The sequence below is a fragment of the Sminthopsis crassicaudata genome, chromosome 4 (genome assembly GCF_048593235.1).
Source record: "Sminthopsis crassicaudata isolate SCR6 chromosome 4, ASM4859323v1, whole genome shotgun sequence".
NCBI lineage: Eukaryota > Metazoa > Chordata > Mammalia > Dasyuromorphia > Dasyuridae > Sminthopsis > Sminthopsis crassicaudata.
This window is the reverse complement of record NC_133620.1, coordinates 240,689,542-240,715,281: the sequence shown is the minus strand read 5'-3', so window position 1 is coordinate 240,715,281 and position 25,740 is coordinate 240,689,542. Positions and strand designations below refer to the sequence as shown.

General features: G+C 33.9%; 1 protein-coding gene across 1 annotated transcript; it reads left to right on the top strand.

The window, feature by feature from the left end:
* Positions 1-1,143: 1,143 nt before the first annotated feature.
* Positions 1,144-25,379, top strand: MTO1 (mitochondrial tRNA translation optimization 1). The gene is made up of 12 exons (XM_074310495.1): positions 1,144-1,471; positions 4,366-4,565; positions 5,196-5,313; positions 5,875-6,164; positions 6,800-6,912; positions 9,188-9,378; positions 10,207-10,337; positions 14,201-14,405; positions 14,492-14,663; positions 20,526-20,644; positions 22,472-22,632; positions 24,660-25,379. Exons 1-12 carry the CDS (start codon positions 1,264-1,266, stop codon positions 24,759-24,761), a joined length of 2,010 nt encoding a protein of 669 aa, XP_074166596.1. The 5' UTR covers positions 1,144-1,263; the 3' UTR covers positions 24,762-25,379.
* The last annotated feature ends 361 nt before the right edge of the window (positions 25,380-25,740 follow it).

Below are 25,740 nucleotides of genomic sequence, written 5' to 3'. Positions count from 1 at the left end.
AATACAGAAACTAGTTTTATTCTATTTTTTTACTTCACAAATAAACCTGATTTTATTCCATACATGTCTGCATTTTCAAACAATATTACAATGTTATTTAGAAGAACATATTTTCCACAGCCATACCACACCACAGGGAAAAAAAAAATGGTTATTTTCTAAAAATCTCCACATTTGTTGTTAGTTATGAAATTCTAGTCTACAGACTTCAAATTCTATCCACTAAATTTTTAATGATATTCACCACAGAAATAAGCAATTCTAAAATAAATTCACACATAAACACACACAAAAATAAAAACCTTGGCTGAGCCCTCAAAGTAAGTTTCTACTTCTTAGAAATCCCAGTTCTGCATAGGTTTGACTTTCAAGTGGAACTTGACCTTAAGCTGACTGAATGCAGATTCTTTGAGAGCAGGGACACGGTCTGTATTTTTTGTCTTTGTATCCTGTTCCTACTGGAGCACATGGAGTAGACATTTATTAAAGGCTTGCTATTAATTGACAGGACTCAAACTAGGGCAAAAGAGAGAGAAGTTTACTGGCTACAGTGCTATCAAGGGCACCCTATTAAGGAAGGGGAGAATGTTTTAATATCTCTTTAAGAGGGAATATAGACATTTAGATAGGTAATTACACACAGAGAGAGAACTAACGATAATAATAAAAAAATAAATATATTTTAAAATAAATAAAAATAATAAAGAGCTCACCAGGAACCAGGGATGTGTTACTTATGTATTACTTTTGTACATTGTAGGGGGAAAAGGAGGATCTTAATTTTATTTTTTTTCTGTGTTATAGAACCCTCTGATAGCACCCTTTTCAGAACATGGGGAATTAATTTTTTTTCTTTTGAACTAAAACTTAAGGAAATGCAACATTTCGGTTTCAGGTTAGTGAAAAGCACAAGTTTATTTAACTGCTGATGAAAGATAAAAAACCCCTGCCTTAGACCCCGACCACACACTAACATCTGGGAAAGGGGGGAGGAAATCATGTGAGAATTAGCTCAGAAGCACGTGGTTGTGCCCGCCTCCTCAACCTCCTCCTTTTTCCTCCGTCCCATGGGGTACCAGGACCATTGGAGGCGTAAAGGGGCGGGTTCACGGCGCTCTAAGGCCGCGCGCGCCGGGTTATGACGTCACTAAAGATGGCGGCCCCCAGCAGTCTCCGAGTACTATTCGTTCGCCATAGACTTTGAGCACCTGCAGTGGCCCCATCACAGTTCTTAGCAGCGGCGATTTCTGCCCCGCTTTCACCATGCTCCCTTTAGGCCATTGGAGTTGCCGAGTAGCGGCTCGCCTCAGCAAACGGCCCCTGCCGATCTCCCGCTCTTACGGAGGCCCTGCAGTGCCACACTATGACGTGGTGGTCATTGGCGGGGGGCATGCGGGGACGGAGGCGGCGGCGGCCGCGGCCCGCTGTGGCTCCCGGACTCTGCTGCTTACGCACCGCGTAGACACTATCGGTAGGAGCTGCCGCGGAGAAGGGGCAGGGCTGAGATGAAGGGCTCCGAATGCGCATGCGTTTCTCTTTCTCTTTCCTCCTCTCCCGCCTCCAGCGGCCTCCCGCTGGGTGCAAGGGAGGGGCTTCAAACTGAAAGGGAAGGAGCGGAGGAAGTTAGGTCATTTGTTGAATTCTTGTTCTTGCCGAATGAATGCCATCCGTTCTACATTCTGAGAGAAAAGGAGGGGAACCAGGCCCTGTTTAATTCCGAGCAAGTCTCTTACCTCCCAGGGACTCAGTTTCCTCGTGTATAAATCAGAGGGTTGGATGAGATGACCTTTCCAGCCTTTTAATTTTTTTTAAAATCATTTTATGCCCTGGACTCTTTTAACAGTCTGGTAGAACCTGTGGACCTCTTTTCAGAATGAAATAATTAGGCAGAATGTGAAAGGAAATCTGATACATTGAAAATCAGATTTATATATATTTTTTTTAATTTTTTTTTTTTTTAGAAAAAGTTCAAGCAACCTGAGTTAAAAACTTTTGGCAATGTTTCACTCTTTTCTGAGGTTCTTTCCCGTTCTCCCCAATGAAGTCCCTCCTGACCCCGGAGCAGGAAGTTTTTATCCCTCCAGTCACTGATAGCGCTTTAGATCTCTCATTTGCATTTATTCTAATGATTTTAATGTTTTTTAAGGTTTCAAATCTTGTAGTTGTCATTCCTATTATAGTTTCTTGTGCCTCAGTCTCATTCGTATTAGATTGTAGAATCCTTGGGTACAGAACTCTTATGCAATTTTGTATTCCCACTGCTTAGCATAATTCTTAGCACATTGGCTAAATTGAATTTTATGAAACCTTTCTAGAGATGTAAAGCTATAATTTCCATATTTTAAGCTTAATCTTTATGTTGTAATCGTATTACTGAGTTAGAATAGGAATGTAACTTGCAAAAAAGGCTTAGGTGTCCAAAGTTGTGTGTGAATCAAAAGAATCTTTTGATAATTTAGCTAATGGTACTGTAACATCGTCATTCTTAGGAATGAAAATAAATTCAAGATTTTGGTCCAGTTTCTTTAGTTGAAAGGATGAATCACAAAAAACTAGAGATAGGGTTAATATTGAATCATTAGTGTGATGTAGTTGCCAGAAAAGCTAGTAATGTGTTACTACTTAAAAGAGAGACATTGCTTATAAGAACAGAGAACTGATTGATTGTCCTACATTCTGCCCAGCTCAGACATTTGAAGTGATATATTCATTTCATTAATAATTTGGGAAATGAGAGAAGATCTAATTCAGTTCCAATTGATCAGTGATGGACAGAATCAGCTACACCCAGAGAAGGAACATTGGGAAATGAGTGTAAACTGTTAGCATTTTTGTTCTCCTTCTCAGGTTATTTTTACCTTCTGAATCCAATTCTTCCTGTGCAACAAGAAATTGGGTTCTGCACACATATGTTGTATCTAAGATAAACTATAACATATTTAACATGTACGGGACTGCCTGCCATCTAGGGGAGGGGGTGGAGGGAGGGAAGGGAAAAATTGGAACAGAAGGGAGTACAAGGGATAATGTTGTAAAAAATTACCCATCCATATGTACTGTCAATAAAAAGTTATCAAAAAAAAAAAGAAAGAAAGAAAGAAAGAAAGAAAGAAAGAAAGAAAGAAAGAAAGAAAGAAAGAAAGAAAGAAAGAAAGAAAGAAAGAAAGAAAGAAAGAAAGAAAAGAAAAGAAAAGAAAAGAAAAGAAAAGAAAAGAAAAGAAAAGAAAAGAAAAGAAAAGAAAAAATAATTTGGGGAATGTCCAGAGGAAGGCAACCAGGTTATTGAAGCAGAGTGCATGTTATACAAGATACAGTTGAAGGCATTAAGCCTCTAGAAGATAAATTTGGGAGAGAGGAAGATAGGGAGGGAATATATTTATAGTGTATGTATTTCAAGGCTATCATTTGAAAGAGGAATTAAACTTGTTCTGTTTGACCTGAATAGAACTATGAGCAATGAGTAGACATTGCAAAGAGGGGGTTTTAGGCTTCTGTCAGGGGAAAAAATGCCTAACAGTTAAAAGTTGTCCGAAAATTGAATGAGCTGCTTTGGGAGGTAGTGGGTCCCTCATTGGAGATTTTCAAGCAGAGGCTAAAAAGAAATTCTTGATAAGTATCCTATAGTGGGGGGTTCTTTTTTCCGAATGTGTTAAATTGGATGGAAGTTAACATGGATCTTTAAAAAGAACTAATTGGGTTTCTCCCTTGCTATCTAGGGTTTGTTTTAGAAAGTGTCCATTCCCTTCACTATCCATATCCCCCAGGTTTGCCCACTGTTACTGTCTGTAGTAGCTATTAATACCTAGGCATTTGCATTAATTGGAAAAGTTACATAAATAGCTTGAATTATTAACAATATAATTATATATGAACTCAGGTTCAGTACAGTAGAAAGAACTTTGGACCTGGATTCAAATCCCACCTCTGAAATTTAGCACTTGTATTGCCTGAGGCAAGTCACATTTCTGAGGGTCTCAATTTTCTTAACTGTAAAATGAAAATGATAAATTAGATGGTCTTTTGTAATTTCTTTCAGTTCTAGATCTGTTTTGGTAATCACTAGAATCACAAGAGTTGTTAAGAAATCATTATCAATTATTGTGGAAAGTTAGTCTGCTTGTTCACAAAAGAGAATTAGGAAAAGGAATTGGAGAAGAAATCTGGGAATTGACAATATTTTTCTAAAAAGGGAAGGAACATCAATAACAAAAACAACAAGATAGTTTAGTTAAATATGACACATAGTAGTTATTTAGTTTTTAGTATATTGTTGACCTGGCTTTCATTTACATCTCATGGGGATGACTTCAAAAGTAATGGAATTTTTTTGTTTTGTTTTTTTGTTTTGGTATGTTCTTTTCTCAGGTCAGATGTCTTGTAATCCTTCCTTTGGAGGTATTGGGAAAGGTCATTTAATGAGAGAAATAGATGCCCTGGATGGTCTGTGTTCTCGGATCTGTGATCAGTCTGGTATACATTATAAAGTATTGAACCGATGTAAAGGACCAGCTGTATGGGGTCTCCGAGCTCAGATTGATAGAAAACTTTATAAGCAAAAGATGCAGGTGAAATTTAAATAAATATATTTGACATCCTTAACTACCTCTTCCTCGACACCCTTTCTTTCTTCAAGGTGTTTGTGACATCATTGTCCTCTCTCCTTTTTTTCCCTTCCCTTTTTCCCTCCATCTTTCCCTCCTTCTTTTCCTCTCTCTGTCTCTGTCTCTCTCTTTCTCTCTCTCCCTCTCTCTCTGTCTCTATCTCTGTTCTTTTCTTAACTGTTTTACAATCCCTCAATCTTCTTTGATAGTACATCATCTGTTTAATGCCATCTTATTATTTGGTGTTTCCTAGCCTTCAGATCTGGGCCCTCTTCTGTTTTTTGTCGTAGTTTCAAAAACTCTGCTCAAATAATTATTTCTATATGAAACCTTCCCTATTGCATGCAGGGCAGTTAGTGGCCCTTCCTCCCTTGCCCTCAAAAATTCCACAAATTTACCTTGTATTTATTTTGCATATCCTTGTTTATATTCATGTTGTCATCTTGAGGTCAGGATCAGTTTCATTTTTGTCTTTGTATTTCTAGTGCCTGGCATATAGAGATGGACTAATAAATGCTTATAGATAAAGGAAAAAAATGAAATTGGCGGGGAAGCAATTTGACTCAGATTTCTCAATCATTTCTTCTCTGGTAGGAGGAAATCTTGACTACGCCTCTGCTAACTGTTAAAGAGACAGCTGTGGAAGATCTTCTTCTTATGGAACCAGACTCAGACCACCCTGGAAAATGTCGTGTCAGTGGTGTTGTGCTAGGTATATATTGGATATAGGATATTTGACAGTGTCTATTTTTAAAGCTTTTGTGGTTTTTGTGGTCATTTTTGCTGTTGTTTGTTTTAAAAGAAAAGTTGGATTATTTAGATTAGTTCCATTCTAGCTTCTAGCACAGGACTTTTTAATCTTCTATAACATTCTCCTTTGGCACTCTGATAAAAGCTTATGGCTCTTTTCTCAAAGTAGTGTTTTTAAATTTTAGTTAGGTGTTAATGAAAATAAAGATGTGATTTTTTTTTTCCCATCCAACTTCACAGAGCCCCTGAAATCTATCCATGGACTCTTTGGGTATCTGTAGACAACTCACCCAACAAGTTTGGACTTGTTAACAAAGTATAGCCCACCTTACAGATTGAGTAACTGTCTCAGGTTTCTAGAGATTGAAATCCATTTTTAAAAAATCCACTAGTCAAATGACATAGAATAGTCACCATCCAGTTTAATCTTTGGTAATAATTGGAACAAAGACAATTGATTTTGTTCTCTCTTTTTCCCTTTCTTCCCCACTCCCTTCCCCTTTTTTTTTCATAAATCATCTAGAAGATGGAAGCAGAGTGTATGCTGAGAGTGTTGTCCTAACAACTGGCACATTTCTGAGAGGAATGATTCTAATTGGATTGGAAACATATCCAGCAGGGCGCCTAGGAGATCAGTCTTCTATTGGCTTGGCACAGACTCTGGAAAAATTGGGGTTTGTTGTGGGAAGGTTGAAGACAGGGACTCCACCCCGAATTGCCAAAGATTCTATTAACTTTAGTATTCTGAATAAGCAAATGCCTGACAATCCATCTGTACCATTCAGCTTTCTCAGTGAAGCAGTCTGGCTTAGGGTAAGAATTTTCAAAACTATGATAGTAATTGGAATGGATTAGAAACTTTTTTGTAGGAGTCTTGGTAGCTAATATTAAAGGAAATCATTTCATATTTATCTAATTTCAGTCCAAATTTCTTGTTTAAAGTATAAGCAACAAATCTTTAAAAGGATTAATTTAGAAAAAATTAGCCCCACCTTTCTTAAAATTCTATTAATTTCCCCATAGCTTTCCTCATCATTTCGTTTTTTTAAAAATTGTTATACATTATGGGATTGCCTGTCATCAAGGGGAGGAAGTAGAGAGAGGGAGGGGATAATTTGGAAAAATGAATACAAGGGATAATATTATTAAAAAAAAATTAATCATGCATATATACTGTGAAAAAAAATTATAAAAAAATTATTATACATTTAAGAGTTGAGAATTTAAAAATGAAGGTTTAGTTTCTGATCATGACTCCTAATATTATGTGACTTTGAATAAATTTCTTTCTCTTTAGAATTAAAAAAAAGAAGTTATGAAGTTTATTCTTCATAGATTTTAATATCAGTTAAAAAAAGCTTGTATAAATCATCTCATAATTCATAATTTTATTAAAACAAAACTAGAGGTTCAAAGTAATTTTGTAACATCTTATGGGTTTTTTTTAGCCAGAAGACCAGCTACCATGTTACTTAACACATACCAACCCAAGAGTTGAACAAATTGTTAATGATAACATTCATCTTAATACTCATGTGAAAGAGACTACCAAAGGACCCCGGTAAGAATGAACTGTTCTGACAATATGCTGAATAATTTATATTTTAATATATATATATATATATATATATATATATATATATGTATTTTTAATATAATAATATAATAAAAATGTATTTTTTTAAAATACAGAATTTCAGAATTAAAAGGGATTTCCTTCAGTAGCCATGCAGTTCTGCCCCTATTCAAAAAAGTATGAGTTTGGGTTATAGATTATGAGCTATAGATCTCAGTATATCTAGTAAGTGATTATCTGGCTCCTACCCGGAGACTTCTAATTACAAAACTTACTGCCTCAAAAAGCTGTTCATTTACTGTCAGATAGAGCTAATGGTTAGGAATTTTATCCTGACAAGCTTAAATTTGCCTTTTTGCAATTTACTGATTCTGCCCTCCAAAGTCAAAGAGAACAATTCTGATTCCTCTTCCAGTGAGTCAACAAGTATTTATTAAGCACTTATTATATGGCAGAAGCTGTGCTAAGTATTAGAATTAAAAAAAAAAAAATAGGCAAAAGATAGTCCTTGCCCTCAAGGAACAGCTCACAGTTTAATAGGGGAGAAAATAAGCAGACAAACTATGTATAGGATAAATAGGAAATAATTTTAAAAGAGAAGGCACTAGACTTAAAAGGGGTTGGAAAAAACTTCCTATAGAAAATGAGATTTTAGTTGGAACTTGACATAAACCATTCCAGGAAGGAGGATCTTGTTTATGAAACAGCAAGGAGGCTATTATCACTGGAATCCAGTGGGGAATAAGTTCTAAGATAGAAAGGCAGGTGGGGAGAGCAGGAAGCTAGAAGGAAGGTATAAAGGGTTTTGAATACCAAATAAGATTTTGTATTTGATTCAGGAAGTGATATGGAATGTATTGAGTATGGAGATGACATGGTTGGATCATGTCTTCCACATGATAACCCTTCAAATACTTGAAATACATGTCAGTGTTTGTTCTCTCCATTCCCAATTCTCAAATCTTTTTTTCAGGATACATACTTTTAGGTCTTTCAATTGGTCCTAATGTGGCTTGAGCTTGAGGCCCTTCACCCTCCTGGGTGTCCTTCAGTTTATCAGTGATTGACTAGAACTGGACATGATATTCTAAATATATTCTAACTAGGACAGACGGTAGTATTCCTGGAAGTTATATCTGTTTTTAGCTAGTGTGTTATATTTACCTTTTCACTGCACTATTGCATTGTTAAATTATTTTAGCCTTCAATCTACATTTTTAGATCTTTTTCAGATAAATTGCTATTGAACCACACCAATCCTATATTGTACTTATGAAGGTAATTTTTTGAAATGAAATGTGGTATTGAATTCATTATGTATTTTAAAAGAAAAGCAAGATGTAACATAATAGATGCTTGTAATTTGATATCTAATCCTTTTTTCTATTCATCTAAATATATAGAAATACTCATTTTACTTGAGATTAAGTATAATCATCTTTTAAAATGTGACCTAACAATTTAGTCTATCAAGATAATAATAGCAATTGTTTTGCAAAGTGTTTTACATGTTATCTAAATTAGCCCTCACAACCACCCTCTGTAAGGTAGCTGCTATTATAATCCTCATTTTATAGATAAGGGAACTGAAGCAAACAAAGGTAAAGAGATTTTTCTCAGGATCACACAGTATCTGAGTTGAATTTGAATTCATGTCTTCTTGATTCCAACTCTAGCACTCTTCCCACTGAGCCCTCTATCTGTCTATCTTTTTTGGAGCCTGGCTTTCTCATCCATTTTTAATCCCTCCTTACATATTTGTGCAATCTGAAAATTTGGTACACTTGCCTTCTATGCCTTTATCCAAGTGCTAATAAAAATGTTATATAGCACAGGTTCAAGACCAAAAACCAGTGCTTTTGGAATATTTTATTGGAAAACTCCTTCCAAGTTGATATTGAGCTATTAAAGAATAATCTTTAATTCAGCCATTTAACCAATTCTGAATGAATATAAGTACACTATTGCCTAGTTTCTCTATTTTTTTCTAAGAGATTAGTCCAAGAGATTTGTTAAATGCTTTGCTAAAATCCAGGTAAATTTTGTCTTTATAGCATTCTCTGATTTACTAGGTTAGTAGCCTTTTCTAAAAATGAAATAAAGTTAGTCTGCTCTAATCTATTCTAAATGAAGCCATACTAGCTCTTTTTTATTGTGTTTTTCCTTGTCTAGTTGTTTACTTAGTAAGTTATTGAATCTTCTTTTGTATTATTGTTAGTCTTAGTTTTTCCTTCATTTGTTTTAAATTTTCTATTAACAGATACTGTCCTTCAATTGAGTCAAAGGTTTTACGTTTTCCAAACCGTATACATCAAGTATGGTTGGAACCAGAAGGAATGGATTCTGATCTCATCTATCCACAAGGGCTTTCTATGACACTACCACCGAACATGCAAGAACAGCTGATCACATCTATCAGAGGCTTGGAGAAAGCCAGGATTGTACAACCAGGTAATATGTTATATTTGTCCTTCCACGCAAGTTTAGCACTATTTTACTTAATAGTGAATCAGTCAATAAGTATTTATTAAGCATCCATTATCTGCTCTAGGCCCTAAAGAGTCACAGGTACTAAGAATGAAACAGTCACTATTCTTAAGAAATTTAAATTGTAATGGGAAGGCAATAAATACATACATAAGTATATGCAGAAAAAAATATAAAGAAAATAAATACAAGGCTACTAAGGAGGGGATGATACAAGATGTTGGATTAGGTAGAAGATGATATTTCAGACGTGTCTTGAGTGAAATGAAGGATCCTGAGGAGGGAGTGAATTCTGGGCATAGGGAATAATCATTGCAGAAACCCACAGAGAAGATAAGAGCATCATGTGAGAGGATCAAAAAACAGGAACAATGTACAATAACGCTGTTAGTTTAAGTTGACTCAAGGTTTGAATAGGTTTAAAAGCTAAACTAAAAAATTTATATATTATCCTGAAGGCAATATAGAGCCAGTAGAACTTATTGGACATGGAAGAAAATTATTTTGGCAACAGTGTATAGATAGCTTAGAGCAAGAGAAACCTGCAGCAGGAGGACCATTTAGGTGCCCATGATGAACTTTTGAACTAGGGCGGTAGGTGTGGAAGTATAGAGAAGAGGTCATAGTTTACATCACTTCTTTTAGTCTGGAAATAGAAAATCTAAACATCAAACTATGTCCATAAAAGTATTCTGTCTTATTTTTTGATGAATCATAACAATATTTATTATGTCATTTCTGCTTTGAGGAAATCTGGTGACATTACTTTAGTCTTGTTTATTCTTTGGATAGGTTATGGTGTTCAATATGATTATTTGGATCCCCGTCAGATCACTCCTTCTCTTGAAACTCATTTGGTTCAGCGACTTTTCTTTGCTGGACAAATAAATGGTACTACTGGTTATGAAGAAGCAGCTGCCCAAGTAAGTGGCTATATATGGAATGTAATGGGACAGCATTTGATGGATCATAGATTTATAGTTGGAAAGAACTTTGGAAGAAATTTCTCATTTTATAGATGAGGAAATTAAGACTTTAAGGAGGATAATCTTGCCTAGAGTCACACATAATTAGTATCTGAGGTGGGATTTGAACTCAAGCCTTTATTCATTAAAGGTTACAGTGTTTGTAGCATTAGGCTATGCTTTAGGGATTATAAACAAAAGCAAGCAAGGTAATTCCTGCTCTCAAGGAGCTCACATTCTAATTAGGAGAAGAAATACATACAGAACAGTTGAACTGCAGGTCAGATGGAAAGACCAAATGTAGTGGTCCTTAATGTGCAAGGATGGATGACAAAGCCTAGAAGTCTTCAGCTTATAATGGCAGGTCAGATAGCAGTATCTGGGGGCTATAAAAGAACTGTTGGAAATGGAATATTTATTCAATGTGTTGCTAGCTTGGGGAACTACAGTGAAGTTACTACCTATTTTATTGTTTCCAGAAGAAGTTGAGAAAATCTTTCAAGGCAAGTCCACATATTTTCATAGTAATTTTATTGCAACAGGGGAACATAGCAGAAAATATGTTGAAAAATATTGTTCATATTTAATTAATGAATAATAACAAAGGCTTGTAGATGATTCAAATATTCCAAGCAGGACCTTCATAGATATGGTCAGGGACTTTGAGCCTAAAAGTACCAGGAATAACATCATACATCCCCACTGACCCCGCAAGCTGTAGGTTCTCCTCCTAGCCTAGCTTTTGCAGCCATTATCCAGGGAATGAATTCTTGTGGAGATACATCCTGGCACCTGATTCTACAGATACTGCAGCCACTACTTCTTTAGCTACTGAAAAATCCAGAAAAGAAATTTCTCACCACCAAAGTCCTTAGTGCCACCACATAACTAAACATGATACCAGATAAGATTTTATGTGGAAGTAACATTAAAGAGAATATATTGCCATCTTCTTTGCTGATGTACCATAGGAGGACCATAATGTTTTTATTTCTGATTTGCAGGTGAAACCTTATATATTTTTTTTTGTTACCCCCTATTATAATACAAATATAATTCTTTTTTTTTTTTTTTGAGGCTGGGGTTAAGTGACTTGCCCAGGGTCACACAGTTAGGAAGTGTTAAGTGTCTGAGACCAGATTTGAACTGGGGTCCTCCTGAATTCAAGGCTGGTGCTCTACCCACTGTGCCACCTAGCTGCCCCCTATAATTCTTTAGAATAGACACTATTTTGGTTTTTTTTTTTTCTGTATCCTCAGTGTTTAATACAAGGATTTTCACATGATAAATATTTGAGAAATGTTTTTTCTTTCATTCATTCATACTAAGAAGTCTCACATCTATGTCATGAATACTTCATTCAGAGGTTTTAAAGAACATAGAAATCATATAGAAAATTTGAGCACATTTTTAACAAAAAGAAAGCAACTAATAATGATGTATCTGTACATATAGTCAGACTAATGATTAATTGCAATGGAGATAACAATCACTTAAATCAGAAGAAAGGATACATAAAGAAGGCAACACCAAAATCTGACTTAATCAATTTAGAGTATAACTATGCTAATAAATCATGGAGGAGAATGTTAGGAGATTATGATCAGTATTGCCTCTTAATATCAAAAAGCAGTGGAGAGACAATCAAGTCTGTACAAATTCTGATATTAGATTTAAGGAGTTGACTCCAAAATATTTATAGACACAAACTAGATAAGGACAATAAGAACACAGAAATTATAACAGATTTGTCAGATTTTTTTATTATTTACTTTCAATATCATAGTTAACAGCCAACTAGCACAAAGTCATGATCATTATTGACCTGAATATTCCCTGAAAGAGAGTGAGATACTGTTGAAAGTCTGAGAAAGAGAGAGCAGGACATAAATGTAAAATCTCACCCCTATCTTCAAATGTATTTTTCAGAGGAGAGCTAGAATACTGAACTTATTAAAAGAGCTGAAGAAGATCTCAACCCTGGAATTGTTGTATTCTGGTTTTTATCAAAGTTTCTCATCAAGTCCTGAAGGAAGTTCCCCTCCAATGACCTTGCCAAAAAACAAGCAAACAAACAAACAACTGTTCTCTCAGAAAAGTACCAAAACAAACAAACAAAAAAAAAAAGTTCTAATAGCAACAGAAAAGAGAGAAGAGCCAAATGCTCATTATTTTATTACTTCTTTTTCTGGTGCACCAAGTACTTCAGATTCAGTATGAATAAAACATAAAAGTGCTTGCTATACCTTCTCAAAACAGGAGATGACTATATTTCTGTTGAAACTATTGATTTCAGGAAAGAGTGATTAAACTAGACCATCTTCAGAAAATAAGAAAAAATTTGTCTGAACTGAAGCAGAACAAAGTAAGCAGAACCAGCAGAACATTATAGAATGTGACTATAAAATTATAAAGAAAAATTTAAGAACTCTGACCAATGCAAAGACCAATCATTATCCCACAAAACTGGTAATATATAAACATGATAATGCTTCTCACTTCTTGGCAGATAGGTGATAGAATAGAGTTATAGAATTAGACATACATTTTAAAGTAGAGCATGGATATGTTTTGTATGACTATACTTTATTGTTAAAAGCAAGGAATTTTATTTGGGGAGAAAGAAGAAGAGAGTTGGGAAGAAATTAAAAGATAGTAAATGTGATGCTAAAAAAGGAAGGAAAAAAAGAATATCAATGAATCATTAAAAAAAGAAAGCAGATGAAAAGTCATGAAGATATACAAGCAGAAAAGTATTGATTGTCCCATGTTATATTTGAAATATACAAAAAAGATCCAAATTGCATAGTTATAGTTTCATAGATATTACTCATTTTCTATTCTATACAAAAGGAAATTTTTCTATTTGCCAAATTTATAATAATAAAAAAGTATTTTTTTAAATTAAAATATCTTGGGGGCAGTTAGGGGACATAGTGGATAGAGCTCTGGAGTCAGGAGTTCAAAAGTCACAAAAACTATTACGAAAAAATGTAATCAGTAGAATACCAATAGTTACAAATTCCTATTTTGTCATCTTTATAAAAATGATCTGCACATATGCTAAGAGTATCCTTGATGAAAATGAGAAAGGACTATTTTACTAACATTTTTTACAGCAGACTTAACCTTTCTTTATATTCATAGTTGACTGAAAGGTATACAAAATAGAAGATTCTGTTATGTTTGTTTGTTGCTTATCAAAACCTTTCAACTAGGTACAGCAAAGTTCAGCCTTAAAGATTCTTTTCCAATACGTAATTTCATGCATGTGTTAATATCCTTTCATAACACCACCACAGAAATAACTGGTTATCAAGTGAGTCAAAAAAACAAGGAGACATATGTTCCACAAAAGTGTTACTGTAGTGGAGAATGTAAAGCTTAAAGTCCATCTGGAAGAAGGGGTCTCTACCAAGGGTCTACTCCAATCCCTGAGATCTCTAAAATGCTTTGAGTACAGGAAATTGAGACTTCAATAAATTAAGTGACTTGTCCTTCGTCACACAGTTGAAAGATACAGTGTGAGAGGCAAGATTTTAATTCCATTCTTCCTTACTTCAGATTCTACTACTCTATCCATTGTCACACTGCTTTTAACAGAATTGTACTTCTAAAATAGAAAAGAGAAACTGTGTTTATCCTTTCTCATCTAAAATCATATATTTTTTTAAAAGTTTCACTTAAGTTCATTGGCATGCTTTATGTTATTTTCTTACATGATTAGGCTTTGATCCTCTTTAAATAAAACACATCTGTAGTAACTTTCACAATTATTCTTATAACCTTTCAGTTTTGGTTTTGTTTGTGTGGGTGTGTAGGGAATAATAGCAGGAATCAACGCCAGTCTTCGGGTCCATGGCAAACCTCCATTTGTTGTTAGTCGCACAGAGGGCTATATTGGAGTCTTAATTGATGACCTTACCACACTAGGTACCAGTGAACCATATCGAATGTTTACTAGCCGAGTAGAGTTCCGTGTCTCTCTCCGGCCTGATAATGCTGACAGCAGACTTACTTTCCGAGGTAATTATATCTTTTCCCTATGACTTCTTTACTTGACATAAATGACTTTTAAAAACTTATCTTGCTCCTCTGTTCTTTTTTCCCAGGCTACAGTGAAACTGGTTGTGTATCACAGCAGCGGTATAATCAAGCCTCTTTGATGAAGTCTTCTTTAGAAGAAGGAATTGCTGTGCTGAAATCTCTCCAGTTTTCTGGATACAAATGGAAAAAAATGATTCCAGAAGCCCCAATAAGCACTATTAAAAGTGAGCCTCAAAGGTAAGCGTTTGAGTAGAGTTTCTTGGTTTTGACAGTATTCAAATAATATTAGAAAAATGTGAAACCTTTTTTGCTAGTTTCTATTCCTTAGCAGAAAAGAAAATAGAATATCTAAATAGACCTGTTTTAGAAAAATAAATTGAACAAAGCATAAATGAGCTTCCTAAGAAAAAAAGCACCAGGACCAGACAGATTTACTCATTTAGAGACCATCTAATTCCAATATTAAACAAATTATTTGGAATAATAGGCAAAGAAAAAGTCCTACCAAACTTCTTTTATGAAACAAATATGACATTGATACTTAAGCCAGGAAGAGCAAAAAGAAAGAAAATTATGGACTAATTTCATTAATAAAAATCCTAAATAAAATACTAGCAAGGAGATTTCAGTAATATAGTACAAAGATTATACATTATGACCAAGCAGAATTTATACCAGAATTGTACAGATGGTTTAATATAATTAATACTTTTGACATAATTGATTATGTCAATAATAAAAGTAACAAATCCTATATATCAATAGATGCAGGAAAAGATTTTGATAATGTGAAATATTTATTTTTTATTATAGTGTTTTATTTTCAAAACATATATATGGGTAATTTTCAACATTCACCTTTATAAAAGCTTGTGTTCCAAATTTTTTTCCCTTCCTTCCCCTCATCTCCTCCACAACAAGTAATCCAATATATGTTAAATATGCAATTTCTCTATACATATTTCCACAATTATCATGCTACACAAGAAAAATCAGATCAAAAAGGGAAAAAATGAGAAAGAAAACAGCAAGCAAACAACAACAGAAAAAGTGAAAATATTATTTGACATTTCTATTAAAATACTTTTATACCTTCTTGATCACCGTGTCCATGACCTCTCCACACCATACACTTCTTTGTTTTATTTTTTTTCTTGTAAATGTAAAATGTCCTAAGAATTGATTACTTTTTGTTTATTCAGTGGATGGAGCAGTAAGTTTAATGCACTTCATAAATCCACCAACAATATATTAGTATACCAATTTTCCCATATCTCCTCCAACATTTATCATTTTCCTTTTTTTGTTATATTAATCAATCTGATAGGTATGAGATAGTACCTCAGGCTTGTTTTAATTTACATTTCTCTAATCAATAATAATTTAGAACATTTTTTCTATATGATAGATAGCTTTGATTTGTTTAATCTTTTGATTCACTGCTTTTGATCATATATCAATTGGAAAATGACTTTGTATTATAAAATTGAGTCAGTTCTCTCTATATTTGAGAAATGGGATGCTTATCAGAGATGTTTGCTATAAAAATTGTTTTCCAACTTTTTGCTTTCCTTCTGATTTTGATTGCATTAGTTTTGTTTGTGCAAAATCTTTTTAATATAATCAAAATTATCTTATAATGTTCTCCATCTCTTCTTTGGAGATAAATTCTTTCCTTCTCCATAGATTTGACAATTTTCCTTGCTCCTCTAATTTGTTTATGGTATCTTCCTTTTTGTCTAAATCATTTAGATTTTGTCTAAATCATTGACCTTACCTTGTAATATGTGCAAGATATTGGTTTATAACTAGTTTCTACCATACTGTTTTCCAGTTTTCCAGCAATTTTTGTTCTTCTCCCAAAAACTTGGATCTTTGGGTTTGTCAAACACTAATATTATAGTAATTTATTATAGTAATCTTGTGTACCTAAGTTGTTCCACTGATTCACCACTCTATTTCTTATCCAGTACCAGATTATTTTCCCGATTATCACTTGATAATACAATTTGACATCTTCATAATTAGGCTACTTTTCCTCACTTTTTTTTTTCATTAATTCCTTTGATATTCTTTGCCTTTTATTCTTCCAGGTAAATTTTGTTATTATTTTTTTAACTGTATAAAATAATTTTTGGTAGTTTGGTATGGCACTACCATACCAAGTATGGTAATAGTAATTTAAGTAAAGTAATTTAGGTGGATTTACCTATTTTTAAATATTTGTAAAAATAATAATAGCTAGCTTTTAGATATTACTTTAAAATTCACAAAATACTTGAAATAGTTTTATTTGAGCCTCACCAAAAAACCCCTAAAGTAAATATAATTTCTATTTTACAACCAAGGAAACTCGGATTCAAAGAGGTTAAATGACTTATGATCAAACAGTTCGTATCAGAGGCAGGATTTTAATCTGTCTTATATTTCTAAATTCAGTACTCGATTTTGTCATGTTGCTTCTTAACTTTATGACCTTTTAACGGTTTCTGAAACATAACATGTCTATTAATCTCTCATTATCTCCTCCCTTCCACATTGAACATTTTTTAATATGAAAAACAAATCCCTTAATACAGTTACTTAGTCTAGCAAAAGAAATTCCCATTTTAGTCATGTCCAACATTTTATGTCTCTTCATTTTGAGGAAATAAAATTTTTACCTTTAATCTTTTGGATCTTTGACTTATCATGACATTAATTAGAGTTCTAAAATTTTTGTTTAGATCATATCTATCCATTCTGCCTTGGGCCTTCTATTTTTTCGGTATCATTTCACTTTATGATCTCATCATTTCCCATGAATTAAATTATCTCTATATTGATGATCCCCAGATCTACTTCTAGCCTTACCCTCACTGTTAATCACCAGACTCACATTGCCAACTGATTTATTAGACATCCTAAACCATTCAAACTTTGCTTCTTGCTGTTTTCTGTGTCTTTTCACAAGTAGTCTCACACCTTAGAGCAGTGGTCCTCAAACTTTTTAAATAGGGGGCCAGTTCACTGTCCTTCAGACTGATGGAGGGTCGGACTATAGTAAAAAACAAAAACTCACACTCTGTCTTCACCCCTCAGCCCATTTGCCATAACCCTGAGGGCCGCATAAATGTCCTCAGCTGGCCACATGTGGCCCGCTGGCCATAGTTTGAGAACCCCTGCCTTAGAGTTATTAGTTTTCTTTAAACTCAGCTGCTACCCTCTGTGAGAATCTGCCTTTTCTAAGGTACTCAAGTTGTTAGTGATCTCCTTCCTCACATTACCTTATATTTAATTCTTCTTTTTACAAATTATATTCTCCTGTTAAAATGTTAAACTCCTTGAGGGCAGGGACTGCAGTGTCTCCAGCATTGACATTTAAGTGTCTTCTACATGGTACTATAGGTGCTTAATAAATGTTTATTAAATTAAATTTGTTGAACATAATTCTTCTATGGTAATTACCACTTATATAGCCATGACTATCTTATCTTTCTTACATCCAGTGCATCCTTCCTTCTCCACATAGTTCCCAAATTGATATTCCTCAAATGCAGGGATAGATGGTACTATGTTGTTGCTTAGTCATTTCAGTAGTGTCTGACTCTTCATGATACCATTTGGGGTTCTTGGCAAGTTACTGGAGTGGTTTATCATTTTCTTCTCCAATTCTTTTTACAGATGAGGAAACTGAGACAAAGAGGATTCAGTGACTTTCCAGAGGTCACACAGCTAGTGTCTGAGGCCAGATTTGAAATGAGTCTTCCTTGCTCCAGACCCAGCACTATTTACTACACTACCTAGCTGCCTCCTAATGGTGTCATGGACAAGCTTTATTGGGTTCCCCCTTATCTTTAGGATAAAATGTAAGCCCTCCAGTTTTTAAAGCCCTTAATCTGACTACCACTGATCTTTCCAGATCAATTACATATTATTTCCATACTACAAACAAATTGACATTCTGTGAACTTTTTGCCAAGAAATGCCTATTGGGGGCAGCTAGGTGGATAGAGGGGGGCTCAGTGGATAGAGCACCAGCCTTGAATTCAGGAGGACCCAAGTTCAACTCTGGTCTCAGACACTTAACACTTCCTAGCTGTGTGACCCTGGGCAAGTCACTTAACCCCAGCCTCAGGAAAAAAAAAAGAAATGCCTATCTTCACTATTAGAATTGCCTGGAATTTTTTTCACTCTTCATCTCCTTTTATTTTAAAATAGATTTTTATTGATTTCTTTTACATCTGCCAGATTTCCTCCCACATCTCCCCCCCCTTCCAGAGAGTCATCTTTTATAACAAAGAAAAAAAGGAAGAAAAAAATTCAAAAAAAATGAGTAATACATCAGAAAAAATCTGATGTTACATGAAATATTTTATATCGATGAGTTCCTCTGCCCCCATCTCTGCAGAAAAACAAAGGAAGATATTCTTTCCTATCTTTCCTTTGAGATTGTTTTTTCTCTTTAAAATTTCACAACATTCATTATTATGTGTTTTATTGTTTATATTTACAGCATTGTAGTAATTGTATGTATTGTTATTCTGACTCTGCTTATTTCACTTTAATTCAGTTCATGCAAGTCTTTATATGCCTTCTGTTTTCATCCATGGTTTCTTGTGACATGGTAAATAATCCCTGACTATCTCTGAGACTTAGCTCTAACCTTGATTCCTCCAGTTAGGGGGAATTCCCCCAGTTGTTAGTCATCTCCTTCCCAAATACAGTTCATTCATTAGTTCATTTGTTCTCAAAGAGGAGCATAACATCAGGGAGGTGTTGCCATGACTTGCAAGTGAGTTGGATTTAAATAAGGGAGGGCAGTGCAGAGTCACCTGTTCCACTGTCTCTTCCAGAGCCATCTGGATCCAGTGTCCAGATAGAGATCAGGATGACTGGAGATGGTCTTGAATACAATGGGAGACCTTAACCTTTTTAAGCTAAGGTTTTTAACAGATCTCAGATTGACTGAGCAATATGGGCAATACCCCTTCAGTGATTAAGGCTAGGTAAAAAGCTAGGCAAAAAATGGCCTGTTTTACCTACTCAAAAAACTAAACAAAAATCAGTCTTAAGATTTTTGCAGGCTGTGGAATTAATTTCAACCCAAAGGATTCTCTTCATTCATCTGCATACCAGGTGTTCTCTAGGAGATCAAATTTCTACAAATTTATCATTCTCTCAAAAGAAGATAGAAACCTGCACTTTATTCCTAGTTCCAGTATAAGAAGTTTGTCAGACAGCTTATCCAAAAGATAGCTTGGGAGTATGGTAGGGTCAAGTGAAGTTTTTTTGTATATCCTAATTGGTAATGTGGTATCTTGGATAGAAAAAGCTTTGGAAGGAAGATGTGGTTTCAAGATCTACCTCTTGCACATATTGATTGTAATCTTGGACTAGACATTTGCCTTCCCAGTGCTTCAGGCAGCTCTCTGTAATTTAGATTCCTTGGTAGATAAAATTCCCTATATCTGTGAAATTCCCTATCTCCTAATTCTAACTCTGCATTTATTTATCCTAGCACAGAGTAGGTGCTTTAGTAAGTGCTTGTTGATTGGATTTTTAAAATACATATAATAAGTCATAACTCATTTCTCCATGGAATTTTCATCAATAATGTGAACCATGTTATAAATGTTTTCTGTGTTGTACTATTGTTTTTTATGCTTTTGTTTCATTCACCACCCAAAAGATGGAGAGAATATTAAATGGGAAAAGAAAAGAGTTATAGTGATCGTAGGAAGGGACCCCAGAGATGGAGTCTACAGTCTAGATATATACAGTAATGATTTTGTCAACAAAGCAGCTCAGAATTCATTAGCTGCATTTATATTAATTTTTAGAATTTTTTGAAGCTGCTGTTTTCTTTCATTTTCTATTAAAAGAGGAACCTTTCTGCTTTCATTCCATTTAGTTACTTCAACAGTGAACTTATTTGGTTCCTCCAGTCAGTTGCATTTTTAAAGTTGCACATGACTTTTAGGAGGAATTTTTTTTTTTCTAAAAGTTATCAAAGAGTTGGAGAAAATAAGAAGGTGATGTGGAGGTAGTATTCTGATTCTTTATCTGCTTCATGTGATTTGTGATTCCTTTGATAAATAAACATTTTGTTATTTGTAGTGCTTTGGACATTTTGAAATATGAAGAAGTTGACATGGCAATGTTAGCCAAAGTTTTTCCAGAACCCTTGACAAAGTTTGCTGAATGTCAGGAACTAATGAATAGACTGAAAATAGAAGGTAAAGTATATATGTCTGTTTTCCTACGCTCCTGAAACACAGAAACTGTTCTCACTTTTCCTTTGTTTCCCCAGGCACCTTGCACAGTATCTAGCAATGAATGTTTAAAAAGTATTTATCGACTTTAGGCAGCTTCCTGCCATGGTATTCTTTCCATAACTTTTCAAGGTTTTATTATTCACTGGCATTTGTTTAATGTAGCTCAATTTAATATGATAATATAACAAAGTTAAAACTCACTTAGATGATCATATTCAGCAGTCTTGCCATTGACATTCCTCTGAATCTCAATATACCTTCGTACAATATTCACTGCTTAAAATTTTGAGTACCTAAAAAAATAGCTTCCCACAAAAAGACTGGGAACCCTGGTGCTATATAATATGGTTCTATCATTAATCTGTGTCTTTAGATTATGTTAAGATATTATCTTCTCCCTAAAATGAGGGATTTCCTCATTTTAAGTTATAGCAACAATCCTGCAAATAGGTGATGGATACTACCTTCATGAAAATACCGGGGCCTGGTGATCTACGTTTATTTGCCACTTACCCTGAGCTATTGCAGAAAATTAGCCACCAGTCAGCAACTTTTCTATTATTAAGACATTTTTCTTACCTTAAAAAAAAAAAAGCACTGCCCCTGAAGTCAAGAAAACCTGAGCTCAAATTTGACTTCAGACCCACTTGACACTTACTGCTGCGTAAACCCTATAAAATTCATTTAACCCTGATTGCCCTACCAAAAAAAAAAAGAAAAAAGAAAAAAAAAAGAAAGAAAAGGAGTTAAAGACAAAACTAGAACTCAGGTCCAGTATTTCCCTACATGTTGCTTCTAGATACCAAAGGAAATCTTAGTAGCGTTCCTTCATTCACTATATATTTATTTTGGATGGATACACAAGTATGCATCTATCCACATCCATACACATATACTTATGGACAAATGCATGTGCATTTTACTAATAATCCAGTCAGTTTAGTGATAGAGACAGTTAGCATTCAGATTTTTATCTTGATTATGATACCAGAACACAAATTTTTTGGAGATGATTTCTCTTCTTTGGATAATAGAGATCTGCCAATAAATAGGACTTTATAAAAGGTTTTCCAAATTTATGCTTCCAAAAGGAAAAAAGAATACTTACTATGACAGTTTGCACAGCTGTAATAATATAATATCTAAGCTTTTTGTTTCTATACTGGTAATTGTAGACTTCAGGAGAAAATCTTCCTATTGCTTATCATCACCACTAGAGGTTTCCAGTTGAGAATTTGTCTTTTCCCATCCTAAAATTAATTCATAGATTGGTCTAATTACCAGTCCCTTTCTTTGTTGTCTGTGGAACAAGTAAAATGTCCTTTTACTTCACTTTTTTTAATCTTCCCAGATGTTCCAAGTATGTCAAGCACTTAGTGGTGTCTGGTATATATTGAATAATTGATTGCTTGGTAACTTCAAAAGTATATGTATGTTAGCTGAAAATTTGGTTTATTAAAAAATTAGTGAATTTTATCTTTAGAACCAACTTCAGAAAAACTCTGATGGAGATGAGGAGATCATACTCACACAAAATTCATTTTAGGCTACTTTTGTATGCATCATTATTGTAAAAACATTGATTATAGTGAAACTCAAGGCTCTGGAATATAAATCAAGAAACTGAAAACACTAACAAGTCTTTTCATTTAGAATAAAATCTATTTTTAGGAACATTTGTTAATTTTGATTTTTATCCCTGCTTTTTTTTTTTTAAGAGCATGATATACATAATATCTCTATCTGTACATAATATAACATAACTTTTCTGCTTTCCTTCTTCACCAGCCACTTATGAATTAAGTCTGATTCATCAACAAAAGGAAATAGAGGAAGTTCAACGAGATGAAGCCCTTCAGCTCCCAAAAGATCTGGATTATTTGACTATCAAAGATGTTTCCTTGTCCCAAGAAGTTCGAGAAAAGCTGCATTCTAGTCGCCCACAAACAGTAAGTGACACATGAGAGGACTATGAGATGTAAAGAAACAGAGCATTAATTTTGTCATGAGTATCAAGATATCTCAGACTATGTCATATTTTTGTTGTGTTCCTTTATCTTTGTGGAGCAGAGATTTGAACAAAGAATTTCTATTCAAGAATTGTGACTTAAATATGCCTTTTATCAGGAGCCCCCTGTGTCATTTGCCATCTCTTCAAAATAATTTATATTCAGAGTCTAAAAGAAATCTAATGAAAGTGAGTAGGAGGCAAAACTGATTTTTGATTTGGAGTGTCAGGTCCTAATTCTTAACTTTTGTATTACTTTTTTGCACATTTCAGTTTCCTTACACTTCATTTACGTTGTTTGTAAATAAGAGGTTTGAACTTCACCTTTACAGCTTTAATTGCTATGAACTTATGGAAATGTCATTTGGGAGGAGGGAATATAAAAAGTATGGAATTATTCATGGTAATAGTTATTGATAATTTCAGATAAAGGGCAAGAAGATCTGGATGGATTTTAGACCTGTTTCCCAAGTATATGAGCTTTGTTATTTTAGGCAAGTTACTTCATCTCCAAGTGCCCCCCAGGCCACTTCATAGAGTTTCAGAGCAGATGCTGCCCTGCTTTAAGCATGCAGAAATTTTCACCACAGGAGCTCCCTGTAACAAGTGAAAACACAGATTCTGTACCCTCATCTTCTCTTTCTAATCACTGAAATTCTATAATAAATCCTGCCTAGCCTTTCTATTAAATTTTTGTTAGATTTCCCTGGGAGAAAAACTATAGAACAATGATATCAAATTCAAATAGAAACTGACTTAGAAAACCTCTTATTATCTTTATTGCATTGTATTTTTATTTTTTTTATTTTTTTAGATTTTTAAATTTATTTTGGTAAATTTCCCAGGTATATTTTAATCTTATTGAGGAACACACAGGAATATTGTGGTGGTTTTTTGGGAGCTCAACTCCAGTCAGATGCTCTAGAAAATATTTAATACAGGCAGACTTTTTTCCTGAGCTTTCGGAAAAAGGGAATATAATGAATATAAGAGATATAAACACTTATGCTCTAGATTTTGTGAACTGATGACATTTTTAGCAGTTCTAATGTTTTTAGCTTATCTACTTGTTAGATTTATTATTGTTGTTAGACATGGTATCTTCCTTCAAACAGCTTAAAAGCAGGAATGAGGAACCTTTTTTCTTCCAAGGATATTTATAATATCTTTCACACCCATACAAAATTATCAACTTATCAACAATGGGAGGTTATTATATCCAATTTTCAGATTATCATCACCTGCCAAATGATTTTTGCTAACCTTATGTGACCTAAGGTCCAGACGACTCTCATCCCTGGTTTAAATTATATTAGGGTGAGACTAAACAGCAAAATGAAGCACACCAATGCCTCCAAACCCATTCTCACTGTCCTGCCTTTCATATCATACAAAGAAACAACTGTTAATCCTAGCTCAGACCTGTGGTGTGATTATTTATTTTTCCATAAAATGGAATCATGACTATTTATGTTTTGTATAGCTAATTTTGCAAGTGTTAAGTATTGAGTTTTATTGTTAGCAAGTTCACTTTAAAGTTTTTCTGCTGCTTTGTTGTTAGTGTTTGTTATAATTGCCTCTATGCAGTTAGTTAATTGTATCTAGTTGGAAAAATATACTCCTTAGTTGGTGGTCCCTTTTTCACCATAGAATTAGAGATACCATGGTAAGGCATAAATAGAGTAATAGGCATAGAGTCAAGATGTATGTTCAAATCCAGCTTCACAAACTTAGTGGCTGTGTGATCCCCCAGACAAGTCTTAACTTCTATTTGCCTCACTTTGTTCATCTATAAACCAAAGATAATAGAACCTATTTCCCAAAATTGTTGTGAAGATTAAATAAGACAATATTTAATAATTGTTTATTATTAATAATAATTAATCTTAATAATAAGTACTTTGTAAACTTTAAAACACAGCAATTATGATCATGGCTTTTTGTTTATTTATTCTTTTCATTTCTTAGATTGGAGCTGCTAGTCGAATACCTGGAATAACTCCTGCTGCTATTGTTAATCTTTTGAGATTTGTAAAGATTACTAAGCACAAAAAAGCAATCTTTAGATAAACTGTCTCTAAATGATCAATACTTAAGTAAGACAGACTTCAAAATATAAAATTATAGCATTTTATTTATAGAAGAATTTCTGAAGAACTACTGAACCGATTTCTTAAAGCAATATATATATAAACTAATGTTAACATGTGTAACAACTATCAAAGTATAATGTATATACTTTACTAGATCATTGTGGAATTGTCATTATTTCAAGAGAAGAACCAAAAAGTATCCTTTCAAATAACTTGAATTATGATTTTGAAGAAATAGTTAAGAAAGTACTCAGGAAAATTGAGGAGATTTACATAAATAACTGCAGCATGACATGAACAATTTATACAATGTCAGCAACATTATCAAGAAATACAACTTTGAAAGATTTTAGAACTCTGATCAAGGCAATGAAGGATTGAAGATGAAGCATGTTATCCATTTTTTTACTGAATGATAATGGACTGAAAATGCCTAATGAGATGCATTTTTGAACACTGCTTAAGAAAATGCTTCTCTTAACTATTTAAAGGATTTTGGTTTTTTTCTTCTCATATTTATTTGGTCAGCAGAGAAAGAGTTAAATAGGAGGGAGAGAGAATCATGCTTGAATTAATAAAAGGGAAAATAGAAAAAGAATTATTTACACACTGTATTGATTTTAAGATCTTGAATTAGATAAAATTATTTACATAACTTCTAAGTTTTATTCCCTATTTAATATAATGATGTGACAAACCCTAACCTCAACATAAAATTGAAACTGAAAAAATCTGAGTTGATCTCAGTAATCTTCTTTCAACAAGGAAGATTAAAATAAAAATAAGAATCTTTCAGACTTTATTGAAGTACAGTATATTTTGGTTTTTCAAACTAGCCAAAAAGGCAGTTTCAAAATATTCATGATTTAGACATAAAGGATGATACTAGAAGCAAATTGATAGAGCAAGGGATAATCTACCTCTCAGATCTGTAGAGAAGAGAGGAATTTATGGCC